The sequence below is a fragment of the Drosophila sechellia genome, chromosome X (assembly GCF_004382195.2).
Source record: "Drosophila sechellia strain sech25 chromosome X, ASM438219v1, whole genome shotgun sequence".
Taxonomy (NCBI): Eukaryota; Metazoa; Arthropoda; class Insecta; order Diptera; family Drosophilidae; genus Drosophila; species Drosophila sechellia.
The window spans coordinates 8,897,695-8,911,921 of NC_045954.1; the positions used below are offsets into that span (position 1 = coordinate 8,897,695).

The following is a 14,227-nucleotide window of genomic DNA, read 5'->3' on the forward strand; positions in this document are numbered from 1 at the left end:
AAACCTTTAATCGCATTAAGCGAACCGACTAAAGTCAGTCGGGGAGAAAGGAAAGCGCTTTCCCCCCACACATTTCGATGCCCAAAAAGGAAAATACAGATAGCGAGTGCAAAGACACAAAGACACATTCGCACATTTATGAGCCACGCCTACGCCCACGGCCCCGCCCACATTAAATATTGAAAAATGCAAATTTACAAATACATCAATTTTCAATGAATCGACAACACCAAAAGCATTTAAAATCAATCAATGGCCAGCAGCGCAAAAAACAAAGGCCTTGCGGATGGGTGTTATTTTTTGGGGAGGTGGGAAAACTGGGCTGGCTACTAGTCTGGCTGGCACTGGGTTGGTTTTTCCAGGCAGTGGGTGGTAAATACCACATCAAATGAGCCCGGCCAGGTAACCGCTGAACTTAGCCGGCGAGCGGAGCGGAGCAGAGTGTCGCAATATTAACAAAATAAACAGAGAGCAAAACCCCGAACAGAAACCTGAACCAAAATCGCCCAACAGCCGACCGCAATGTGATGCACTTCATGTCCTTGCGGCCAAAACCTGCAGGACTGCAGGACGTCGGAAGGATGGCAGGATGGCAGGATGTCAGGTGGGGCGGTGAAATGGGGCCAACGGGGCGGTTACAGTGCCTGGTCTTTAAACAAAAATTCATTTTAGCTGGTCGAGCAGAAATGCCGAAACAAAAGTAGCCTCCATAGCACATAATGTATTGAATTATATCAGCATTTAATATTTAAATATTAATGACCAATTAGTATAGCTCTCTAAATTCGATGTTATATTAAATGATACAAAGTTTATCAGGACATAGTAATAAATACGGCACATTTATTGAATCTACTGAATTATTGCAAACTATACCATTTACTTTATTTTATAAATGCTGCAAATTTTCATGCATTTTCTATTTACTGCCAAAGCACAATTCCTGAACTTTGCTGGCAGTACATACATATATATATATGTGTATATATATGGGTTCTATCACCCAAAACCCCCTTACTCGTTCGATAGATGTATTTTCCCCCATTTATTTTTTCGTTTTGCTGAAATGCCATCGGCATTCGCTGGGCCTGACTTAGAAACCACTCCTGGGGGTTGTTGTTGTGTGTGCAGTGCAGCCAGCATATCAAATAGGAAAACCTCGGCAAAATATGGAATAAAAAATTGGGAGAACCCCCGGCCCCCGGACGAAGCCAGGGAGGGGGGTGGGGAAATGGGGTGTCTGGGGGAGGTTGTTGTCCCGTTGGCTCGTGTTTGTGTCCATGGCACATCACTCATACGCTAAGGCTTATCATTGGCTATCTGTCTGCTGACAACAAACAAGAGCAGCAACAGCAACAAACCTCCCAGGGGGGTTGGTGGTTCGCCGGTGGTTGGGGTAGTTTGGGGGTGGTTGGGGGTAGCCAGGGTGGTGCGAAGAAGAAGAACCTGAACTTACGAGCCACCCCAAACTGTTGCCATCTCTCTTCCCATCGAGCGCCCCATCTCACTCAGTCCTTTTGGCCAAGAAGTGTGATTTTTATGGGGCGACAAAAGGAGGCAAAAAAAAAGGGAAAAAAAAGAGGAAAATATATACTCATACAGCACAGCGGAGAGAGGAGAGCGGAGTGAAGAAACGGCTGAAGAATCTCCCTTTGGGGGGGCCTATAAAAATCTCTGCAACTGACGACAATGTTGATGATGACGACTATGAAAATGGAGATGAAGATGAAGATGGAGATGGCGATGGCGATGACTATGAAAATGGTTGATGAGATTGAAATTGAGATTGGGTATCTTGAGTGGCAGCGCAGAGAGTTAACTTAAGAGGTTCCCTTAAAGACCGGGCCATAAATATTGACTAATTGGGTGAAGTTAATGTCGAGCGCTGTTATAACGAAAACGATGGCTTCATATATCGATATATCAACAAAAATGCATCATTGATATATGTATATAAAAAAAACACAGTTTGAACTGAAACATTTAACAGGAACTTCATTGATAGAAGTTTTAAGAATATTACAAATGTGAAACTTGTGAGTTCATTTTAAGTATTGTATATCGCTATCGACTATCGGTTGAATTTTGGCCAACTTATTTAGCAGAACACCCCCTCCCCTGCTTTCCCGCTCCTCTCGGCCATTTTTGTCATGTAAATTTTTGAGCTCATGTTTTCCTTCGTATTTATATTTTTGCAACACAGACAAGCGAGAGGAGAGAGTGGGTCTGCGAAAGGAATACGCCTCCTTTTCTGTAACTCATGCATATAAAGTATCTGCTAGATACACAGACGTGAAGCCAGCGAATCGATGGGACTGCGAGGAGGGGGAGGTTGGGGGGCCGGGCCTTTTTGGGGTCTGAGGTGAGGCTTTTGGATGTAGATAGGCGGCAGCCCAGAAGCCATCGTCTCGCATCATGAAATTGTTTACTTTGCCATTATATTCCATCCACCCCTGGCCCCCAAAAACCGGAAAACTAAGGGAAGTGCGGAGGGTGGCGGAGGGAGTGCGGAGGGAAACAAAAACCAGAGGCGGCTGAAAGAAGGAGCCCCCCTCCTTGCTCGTCATTCATTGAATCCTGGCCAATATCGAAGGTACTAGCCCTTAACTTCATTTTGTGTGCCTTTTCCTCTTTTGCTTTTTCGAATTTATTTATTGTTTTTTTGGAACTGCATGCTGGCCTCTTTCATATCTGCTTGTGTCCATCGACTTTGTTTCTGCTTTGCTTGGTATTAAAATTCAGAGGCTGAGGGGAAAAGACATGGGGATGAGGGAAATGACGATGGGTATATTTAAATGCCACATCCTTTTATCGGGAAAAGCGGTGCAAGGAGCTTAAAGGGTTAATCTCTTGCGGTGAACCTGCTTGAATTACTCTAGTTTTTTTTTTACAGGATACTCAATGGCGCGATTAGCAATTGTTTACCAAAGTTTACGGAATAAATATATAGAGTTTTTCATTCCCTTTCCAATGTTATAGTTTCTATTTTAGAGCTTCTTCTCCCCATATGTACATATGGATATGGATCTTGGCCCATCCTACCACTAGTTTTCCACCTTCTCCAGACCCATTTAGCTATTTTTAATGCAATTCGTTGCGCCTGATTTGACAATTTTGATTGCATTTTCCACTCGTTCCCTTCGGTGGCTCGCTTAACCCATGTCTGCCCACGCTTTTGCGCCCCTCGCAGCCTTTCGTATATGCATGTAAATTATTCGGAAATATCAAAATCCATAAAGAATATTAAATGTTGCGTTTGCTTCGAGGCTAAAGTTTAACCGCTTCGTTGCGGCTGTCTCTTTTTTTCTTTTTTATTTGTATATTTTTCTTTTTTTCTGATATGCTTGAAATATTAATATAAAGCTTAACACCTATTTCTGTAGGTTTTGTTGTTGTCATCGATCCGCGCTCGCACAAATTGCTCGCGTTGAACTTGTTAACATTTTAATTACATAATTAGTTGCGATATTAGCAAAATAAAGCAAGAAACAAAAACTGTGGGCAAGAAACCAGCAAAAAATTAAAATAAATAAGACACGACAAAAAAAAAAAGTATAAAAAACCGAATATTAATGAGATTTTATGGCACAAAATATGGGTTGGGTACAAAGAAACCTGAACAAGCGTAGTGGGAAGATTTCACGCTTGTGACTCCGGATTAGTTGCGAAAATGTTGTCAGGCGTTAAAAAAAAAAGAAAAAATGTTAAAAAGTAAAGTACTGCCTGAGATCTATATGTGATATATGTGAAATATAAGATAATAGATACGATTTTCCCACTAATACGATATCAGTCGATGTTTTTTTTTTATCCCACACTCCCCGCTTTTCTTTATCTCAGCATTTTCCCATTTCCATTCCACTTTAGCCATTTGTTTGGCTTTTTCCTTCTTTGGCTGCTGCATTTCCATTTGGATTTTTGCATAAGATTTGCCAGCATCCATCCACAAAAAGAGGATAAAAACATGGCTTGAAGTAGAAACAGCAGCTGAAAAAAAATGATTGCGATTGAGAGACGGTTGCTGCTGCTGCTGCTGCTGCTGCTGCTGGTTTGGATTTTCTTTTCTTTCCCGTGGCTTTAACATTTTAGTCACGTTTTCAGCTGGGCCGTGGGGCGGGGGGCAGTAGGCGTGTCGGCGGGGGGATGCAAGAGGCGGGACAGGGGGCGTAACCAACATGGCGCAGCAAGTGCTTTGGCAAAAAGTTGAAGCTGATTTTTATTATTTCTCCTTTTTTTTTTTTATTTTATTTAACTTTTTTTTTGTAGCTCTGCGTTGATGTCGAACGAATTTTTCACAGTTTGTGGCGCAGACGACAATGGTCAAAAGTTTGTTGTGGTTGCTTCTGTGGCCATTGTGCACAGTGGGGCAAATAATTGAAAGATGTGCGGATGCGGCACTCAAAGTTGAAATAAAATGGAAAATCTGTCGTAGCTTCGAAAAAGTAACGCTTCTAACAATTCCATAGATAATTGTAAAATATGCATTATTACAATACAAGCTTAATATTTGCTGGCCTTTTTTTACTATTTTTTTTATTGATGCCGATCTGTAAGCCAACTGTGCGTGGCTTCACTGTACTTTTTGTGGTCGAGCTGCAACATCAACAGCAGCTGGGTAGCCGAGTTCAGTTCATTTGTTATTTTTCTCCAGCCCCATCCTTATATTTCTTTTCCTCATTTTTTTTTTTTTTTTGGGCTGGTCTTTTGGGTGTTGCCAGGAACGGCCCAGCGAGCCATGAAGAAGCTGCTGCATTATAAATGCAGTTAGTCTGTGGATTGCGGAGAAGCTGGAACACAATTATATAGCTACACAGTGTGTGTCTATGTGTGTGTGTGTGTGAGCGCGGAAAATGTTGTGCAAAATGCTTTGTACGTGCTTCGGCAGCAACTTTGCACTTTTCTCTCCGTTTTTTGGGCTGCGGTCAATGGCTGCCATACAGATCACAAAAAAAAAATAATAATATACAGCGGAAAAAATATAAAGTTACTATGCTATTACTATGCTTAGTTATAGAACAAAACAAAAAGAAGTGCTCATAATATGGATATCATTTGTACTTAAATCTTTGGCTACAGTCAACTTGCCAGTTATTTCGCCATGAAAATCAGCTTAAAATCCCCCATATATTTTCTTTCTCTGCCAGGAAACTGGGAAAGTGGAGAAAAGAAGAGCGGAAAATCCAGGGAAGAGAGTGAGTGAGCGCCTAGAGCCGAGACATTTCGCTTCGTTCCAGTAGCAGGGCAATTTTTCACATCGTTACATAAATTTCAGCGCAAAATAAATGGCCAACGGTAGCCAAAAGTGCACTCAACAATATTTAAATTGCGACACTTAAGCGGCAACAACAACGCCACAAACAACACCAACAGCAACAACGTTGTCGGCGTCTGCAAACAACAATTTGTCGCTTTTTAAAAACGCGCCAGAAGGCACGAAAAATAAAGTCCAGAGAGCCGTCAAGGTACCGGACACAACTGACAGACCAGACGGTAAAAAAAAAAAAATATATATATATATATATATATATATATATGTATATATATTTAAAAATTGAAGAGGAGCCCGAATAAAAGCGCCGAAAAATTGGCAAAAGACAGCGGAAAACACAAATTGCTGATAGGTTCGGGCGGCTTAAATACAACAGAACAACGAATTAAAAATGCCCAGAACTTTGCAGGACACAAATCTTCTTATGCAAATCTATTAAGATTTAGTCTCAATCTTAGTGTTAAACATTGTACTTGCTACTAAGTAAGGCTAGTACTAACAGCAATCAGTGATCAGGGAACTTGCAACAACTTGCAACATGCACATGAGCAGCAGCACGCAGAACATTTAACCCATGCTTGCAACTTGCAACTTGCAATGCTTTTCGCTTTTTTGCCTTTAGTTCATTGAGCCTCGAACTTAAAACCTGAAGACAATCGCCCTCTTCCTCTGCTTCTTCAACCTCCGCTTCCTTCTGCAGCAAATGCCCCGCGTCCCGCCCATTTCGTTCCGTCTATAAACGTCTATAACCTTCATTAAAAATTGTCTGCAGCGGCATGAAATGATTGATAACATCCGTCAATTTTGACATATGCGGCAAGGTCTGGACTTGAAACTTGCAACTTGCCACTTGCGATGATGTTGCCTGCTTCTGCTGTTGCTGTTGCTTTTGCTTTTGCTCATGATTTGCTTGTGCTCGTGCTTTTCTGCTGCTTTTGCTTTTGCTGGCGGATTCGATGCGATGGATGTTCGTTATAATTCTTTGCTGTTCTTCGGGCTCCCCTTTATGTTTTGGGGGGCTTTCTGTTAGCGAAAATGAGTCAATTCGTCAATCAATCAGTGTGTCAGTTGCTCATTTATAATGGCCAAGCATGCCCGTGTTATTTTTTTTATTTATTTTTTTTCTTACCAACTCATCCATCCACCGGGTTCATTCATTCATTTGGCCCGGGTTTTATCAGTTCGCTCGAGGCAGTGGCTACTGTCGGCTCGGTTGCACGGGGCGTATGAGCAACAGAAGGTATAAAAAAAAATAAAAATAAAAAAAAAAACGTGAGGAATGGTTTGGCATAGCAGCTCCCTAAGCTTTATTAATGTGGGTCATTGTGGGTGCGGAGGGATGGGCATGGAGGAGGTGGGAATTTTTCGGGAGGCTGCGGAATATGATATATCCGCACAAAAATCCAGTTCGTCATCCACCTCAATTTGTCTTCTGGTTTTCGTCTTTCTTTTCCTTAACATAGCTTAATCATTCGAGTTCCTTAAATATTTATGTATTTGTTTTTGGCAGCTTGATTATTAAATAAAATATTAAATAGACTTTTATTTGATTCGGAAAGTGCAGTGTTTTTTGAACTCGGTTCTTTTTCTGCACTTGCCTATCGAGTTTGCCCATCTTCTTCGTTTCTGGTCGGCAACCCTCCCACTTCCTTTCGCCATTCATATTGCCTTCCCCTTCCCCTTCCCCTTCCTTCTTCCTCTTTTTCGCACCTTCACCGCCTCCTTCGCCCCTTGCTCTTCGAAAACTTTTTGAATGAAAACAACATTTTCACACACAAGTTTGCGTTTTATTTGGACTCTCCGCTGCTTTGGCAGCGTCCTAAATTTTTTTGTTTTATTTCTGTTTTAAGGATCTTTCCCCTTGTGTTTATATATGTTTTGTGCCTGGTCACGCCCCCCAAATCGGCCCCACCTGCAAATGTTCCACAAACAAAGACAAACGTTGTTGCGTCGTTTGGGGAATATATTTTTTTAAACGATATTTTTTTAGCCTCTTGCAACTCCATTGACTGATTGACTGCGAAAGGAGGCTGTTTTTTCTGCTCCTTGTTCACGGACTTCTCCTCCTTTATCCACTGCTCCTCCTACTCTCCACTCCACTCCACTTCTTGCCCCTACCACTCATTCGCCCTCCCTCTTTTTTTGCGACTCAAGTTTCTTAGGCCTCGGGGCTCCATTTTAGCCTGGCCTCTATCATTATTCGGTTGCACTTCTCTCGATTCGCACACAAATTTGTATATATCATATATTATATAGGTATAACTAAATATGTATACCAATATGCGTGTGCCACGCCCCCACGAACGCCCTTTTGTGGCAGAACTAACGAGGCTGCAGATTCCTACAAAAAAAATAAGTAGACTTTAATCAGAAGAAGCTAGATCTAGATAATACACTATTGAAATACTCGAATGTCATAGTGAGTTAAAGATCATTAAGTACGTAAGTACTTAATACGCTAGTGAAAAGCCAATGGAAACTCAGAGTGATGGGAAGTGGTCAAAGAGGGAAAATAGTTGGAAAAACCGGAATGTTGCCATTCCCCGCGGGCAGTTGCCAAATTTATCTAAGTGCGAAATGCAAAGTGCAAATTGTAAATCCTCAAATGTTTGCATCCGTCCAAGGCCACGCACCTGGGAATTGCTCATTTACAGGTGTGCTACCTGTGGGGGGGTGGTTGATGTGGTGCGTGGTGTGCGGAGTGTGGCAGTGTGTAGATGTGCCCCACACACATGTGCAAACTTAATGAGGCAAGCAGAGCGAGGTGCTAATTTGCACCTCGAAGGATTTTCCGACGCACAGTTGAGTGCGCCCACATTCCCCCCTCCCGCTCTCCCACCGGTTTTCCACTTGAACTGACCGTCCAACGCCAACCAGAATTTCCACAATTAAAAGGTCACGCGAGGTCAGGGCACTAATTGTTTGGGAAATAACTTTGTTATATATTACAAGAATATATTTTAATGTTTTTGCTTTTTTCTTCCTTCAAAAACCAGGTCGCAGTGAACCGCCGGTGGGCGTGGGCGATCCCTGTGCCGGATGCAACAAACCCATCCTGGACAAGTTCCTCCTGAATGTCCTGGAACGCGCCTGGCACGCCTCCTGCGTCCGCTGCTGTGAATGCCTCCAACCGCTCACCGACAAATGCTTCAGCCGCGAGTCGAAGCTCTACTGTCGCAACGATTTCTTCAGGTGAGTTGGGATAACCAATTACAAATGAATGCTAAGGAATTCGCGTTTGTCAGAGACTTCAATCCCGTGCTCGCCTAGGCGTACATAAATAAATTCCCAGAAAAATTGACCGAAATTTACATGCACCAACCTTCCTGTCAATTTAAATCCACCGGATTCCAACCGGAATCGCTTAAAAGACTAGAGCTCAAAGCCAGAAACAGAAATAGAAACAAAGACGTGGGCAAATCAAAACCGAAGCAATTAAGTCAAGTTGGCAGTCGCGACTTTTGTGTTCCATTTGATTTCATTCCGTCGGCTAATTGAAAAAGAAAAATCGAGGAAATGGCGAAAAAATCTCAAGAATGGCTGGCGAAAGCAATTAACATGCAAAATACCTGAGCAAATCAAAATGAAATCAAATCCCGTGTGGCCCCTTTGCAGTTCCTTGATACGCTGCAAAAGGGTGAAAAGTCAAGGGGGCAGCGTGTGTCCCTAGGTGTGCCCCATCAATCAGCGCCAGTTGGAAAAGGTTAACAAGTGACGGCGACAGACAAAAGCCATCCATAAGCTAAGAATGGTTCGAAAAGGGGGGCAGCAAATGGAATGGATCGGGCTTGAAAGGCATTCGAGAGTGGCACAATAAATGGAAAAGAAATGGAAGGACCATTGTCAACTATAAGCAAGCGATGAGGCTTTGATTTAAAAAAAAAAAAAATTTTATGGGGGATAAGTGTTGGAAAAGGCTTTCTATAGGAAAAAGTCGAATGCACTGTTTATAACTTTTCTATCCTTTGCACTCTTTCTTTGAAATAACATAATTATGATTCCTTTATTTTTCCCGCTCACAGACGTTACGGCACCAAGTGCAGTGGGTGTGGCCAGGGTATCGCGCCGTCGGATCTGGTGCGAAAGCCCAGGGACAAGGTCTTCCATCTGAACTGCTTCACCTGCTGCATCTGCCGCAAGCAACTGAGCACAGGTGAGCAGCTCTACGTGCTGGACGACAATAAGTTCATCTGCAAGGACGACTATCTGCTGGGCAAGGCGCCATCCTGCGGCCACAATTCGCTGAGCGGTAAGTCCTGGCAATAAGCCTGTGTTTAGTGTATAAATGAAAGTGGTTACATTTCAAACTTAGTAGATTTTTTTTTTGGGCCACTACTTGGCTTAAATGTATGGGGATTGCAGAGGAGGCCTGCCTAATCAGGGCACCATAAATTTTCCGGACATCCCAATTGGGGCTCATCTTTGCTAATGAGAGCCACACCATGGGCCCAACCACTCTGGCCATTTATATTGCAGCATGGAACCTAAAGCCCCTCACGTATCTGCAATTCCATCAGCAATAAATACAAAATTACGCATACGACACGTGGAACGCTTTTGGGTATATTTAGGCGCAATTTGTGCCACGCGTGTTTCTGCCCAAAAATATTTTAATTTCTGACGCAGTTTGTCTATTTGTTTGCACTAATTGTTTATCGTTTGCCATAGAAATATTTGCCATTCAAATTACCGTGGGAATAAAAGAAAATGTTGCCATTGTATTGAATGCCAGCTGTTGTTGCTGTAAATGTCGTTGTTGCTGATTGTTGATTTTTCAAGCGCAGCTTTTTGTTAGAACGTTTTTTTTTTATCTTTTTGTTTGCATTTTTTTTTTTGTGTTGTCTTTGGTAATCCCGGAAATGATATATTTTCTGCATTTTTGCGGCGCCCAAGAAAAGCGTGCAAAAGTCATGGGTTAAATGCTTGGCAAATATTGACACAAATGGCATAAATAAAACAAAGGCATGCATAAGATAATAGTACACATGAAGGGGGTTATGTTGGGAAATCGGAAGTTGCGGAGGGAAATTAAATTTGGGGAAAATGTGCTCTCAGAATTGTATATTCATTTTTCTTTGGCTGAATGTAAAATACAATTGATATGATAACTCAGTCGATGTTGAATATGCAAGGAATGCTCTTTTCCTGCATTTTCTGATAATTTAAAAATTCCTTTCCAGCAAAAAACCAAATTTTCTTTAAAGATTTTCCTACCATAATTCACACATTCCTTGTGTGGCCGAAAAATTCAGCAAAATGGCGAGGAAAAGGAAAAACTGGAAACGCATTAAAGCCAAAAGCAGCTGCAAAATGGAGCCCCTGCCTCTTCGCCTTTGTTTACCCTTTTCACTCGACGGGCAAAGTTTTAAAGGATGTGTGTATATATGTGTGTGAGTGTGTGTGTTCGAGTGCGAGCAAGGTTTAAGCTTTAAAATTGGCAGGATAATTATTTGACATTCGCCAAGTTTTTACTGGCCAAAAGCGGCAATTAAAGCCTTAAAGTGGTTGTCATTAAATTTGTAACATGCAAGCACTTTTCTACATACAAAATTCAGAGCCTCTAATGCTTTGAGAATTTGAACTCAACTTTTGGACTTCTTAGCTTACTTCTTCATCTTCCTTTTTTTTAATGGGCTAAACTTTTATTTTTACCATCATTTTCGTTCAGCTAAAGTAACGAAAGCAATAAATATGTGGAAATTTGTTCGCTTGTTGGGAAAGATATTTTCGTAGCATACTTAGCGGCGTTAAATATTTCAACGCTGCCATTTTCTCTCCCTTTCCCCGGAGAAAGAGAGCAACGCGTTGGGGTTGAGAGAAGTGGCGAAAGACGGAGAGCGGCGGTGGCGAATGAGAGAGCGTCTTCTCATCGCAGCTGCGCATTTGCGGTGGGCGCTAGAGCGAGATGCACGATGCCAAAGTGACGTCGTGCTGTCGACGTCGACGCAGGCAGAACAAAATGGCCGCGAGCCCCAAAAAGTAGGCAAGCATTTTCAACCGCTTTTCCGAACTCTCCTTCTCGCTCTCTTTTCGCCACCATTCATAAATGCTTGCCACTGCGCGAAGTTGTTATCCAGCCAATAAATTCAACAATAATTATTATTTATTTCGGTTGGAATTTTTCTCAACAATTTCTTAAAGCCACCAAAAAAATGCAGAATAATGAACGAAAATTCAGGGGAAAACTCTGCTTGTCTGCTGCCTGAATGGCTGCCGCGACGTCGGCCGCTCTGCTGCGCCGCAGTCGGCAGCGACGTCGGTCCAAAAGGAGCGCAGGTCATTAATGTTTTGATTTTAATTGCGTTAATTACGTGCAACGGATTTTTCACTTAGCCACAACACGAGTCCCACACAGTTTATGCAACTATTTTTTTTACCAAGAAAAAAAATAGAAGAAGTGTCAACACATCAAGTATACGCCACTTTAAAAACTCCACTGCAGATCAAAAGCCAAATGAAACACAACAGTTTGTAAAAGGAAACGTGTGACTCTTTTTATTTTTTTTTTTTGCCGCTTCGACGCGTCAATTTATTGCTTGTCATATAAATTAAACTGTTTGCTGTGTGATAAACAACAACAATGAATGGCCGGGCAGCGGCGGCGTAACTGAGGTAATAAATCAAGCAAGAAATAAAAAACATTACGAAAAAATTCGCAAGGAAGCGGGGAACACAAAGTGCAATGAAGTTGAAACTTTTGAGATAAAAAGAACGAAATGGGTTCTAAAAAAAAAATAGCAAATATACCTAATTACCAAGTGGTTGCAAGTTCCCGGTTCATAAACCCAGTTAAATAATCGTTTTGAAACCTTCAAGGCTAAAATCTTTAGATTTTTTGAAATAAGATAACTACTGTTGACAAGTTAAATAAAAGCGGAAAAATTAAGCAAATTTTAAGAGGTATTCAAACCGAACTTTAAAGCAAATAATTCGCAATATTGAATTAGCCAACTTTTCGGCATTTTCGCCCACTCTGCAAGCCCTAAACTTTGTGAGTTATCATCAACACTTCGAGTGACTTACGGCACTCGAACATAAACATTTGGGAGTCCTTATATATAGCGATACACGTAGGTGTGTGTGCATGTGTGTGTTGCGTACTTAATGACCCTTAAACGACCTTAACTCAGACTTGGCCTGTTGTTTTTGAGGGATTCTGTTGTTATTTTTATGACGGCTGAAAACAAAATTTTTATGAACCCACACACAAAAACACACGTTCTGCTGCTTCTTTGCCCTTTTATGCCTCCTGCTTTATTGTCCTGTTTGCTTTTGTGGTTGTTGCCGCTTTTGTTGCCATCTTACGCCTACTTTTTTCCGCCTTTATTTTGCTGGCCGAAAAGGGTCAAACGCATATGGCCAAAAGTCTCTAAAGTTCATCGCATCTCCCACTGTTTATCTTTATCTTCTTCGCAGCGATAAACAGCTGTTGTTGTTGCCCTTTTTTTTTGGTTAAAGCCAACATTTAAAATTAAAGTTGGGCCCAAAGTAAGACCTCTTAGCCAAATGTTTGTCTTTTTACAGGGTGCCAACGTGGCGTATTAGTAATTGCATATTTTCGTGTTCAAATGAAGCCACTAATTTAAACTGAAATTTGCCTCAGATCTTTTGGGTTATATTTTAAATGTAATTGCATTTATTATCAACTATCTGATTGTCTGAGGAAACGCACTTTATTCGAATGGGGGTAATGGGTAATATTATATACCATAAACCTTGGTAACCTCAACCATTTTACTCCCTTGAAGTCCGTGCGACCACATGAAATATACCGCAGATTTACGGTTGTCATTTTGCCGGCTGGTCACGTAATATAGTACTCTTATTCTCGATGGGCCCCCGTTGGTAAATCGCTGGCTTCAGCTACGCCCTTGGCCCCTTGCCACGCCCCCACGCCCCCAACCGCCCCAACCCCCTTGATACGCCAACAGCCTTGCGGTTGCTACTTCGTCTCTAGGAGTTTTTATTATTTTTATTTTTATTTGCAGTTTCAGTTTTTGCAGCGGTGGCAGTTTTTGTTCAGTCATTTCGGTTACATGACTTATATATGTATATATTCGTACACAGCAAAGAAAGTGGCAGCCAAAAATGTATAATAAAATCAAATACAAATATAATTTGGAATGAAATTTTAAAAAGGAGTTTCTATAATATTCTTTATTTCCAGCAATAGGCTCAATAGTTTTAAGTTTTTTGAGCTTATACATTGTGGTTCCCTCCGTTTCTTTGGGTGTACATATATTTACACACCAGATATATAAGTATTTATATGTACTATAATTTTTTTTTTTTGGCCTGGGGCTTTGCAGCTCGAAAAGTTTATGGCTTTGGCTGCTGCGGCTGCCTGTGGTCCAATCTGTTTTCCGAAGAGAGAAAAAAAAGGGAAAGAACCGAGGGAAAAAAGTAAAACCGTTAAAGTTTATTTGACATTTACTTGGGCTATTTTTTATTTTTATGACTCTCTGGGTTTTTACTTTTTGTTATATACACGAGAGTGACCACAGCCCCCTCCTTTTTTCAACACCGGACTTTCGCTGCCTCCTTTTTTTTTTGTTTTGCTTTTTAATGTTTTTTTTCTCACTGTATGGACGTTGGGATAATAAATTTGCGGCTATTTTGGGGCCACGAATTTAATACTTTACCGATGTGCGATAAAAAAATAAAATGCCCGTGTACCCACAGCGAACCAAAAAACTGGTACCTTCCTCTTCTAACGCCTTTTCAACGCCTTCGTAAATCATTTGGCCAAGTGCGTATGTGTTGCCAACTATTTTCCATAAAACGCGGCTTTGATTTGTGGCGACCACAGGAAAAATCCAAATAAAAATCCAAATTTATAACGCCCAAAAGGTGGAAAGGCCAGTAGACTTTTGGCACTCACTGTGGCGGAAGTGTCGCCATTTTAGGCGGAAACCGTGTTGAAAAAAGTTTGGGCCAAGTTCATAAATCACGACCATA

At 41.5% G+C, this 14,227-nt stretch overlaps 1 protein-coding gene across 2 annotated transcripts in view; it reads left to right on the top strand.

Annotated features, from left to right (window-relative positions):
- LOC6619787 (LIM/homeobox protein Lhx1) overlaps positions 1–14,227 on the top strand; it is a 46,673-nt gene that overhangs the window by 8,333 nt on the left and 24,113 nt on the right. The window contains exons 2-3 of one of the 2 annotated variants that reach the window (XM_032725535.1): positions 8,266–8,461; positions 9,292–9,518. In XM_032725535.1, the coding sequence (XP_032581426.1) occupies positions 8,266–8,461; positions 9,292–9,518 (423 nt within the window). Of the gene's footprint in view, positions 1–8,265; positions 8,462–9,291; positions 9,519–11,576; positions 11,882–14,227 lie in introns of those variants that run through there. The other variant, XM_032725536.1, reaches the window with a different exon arrangement.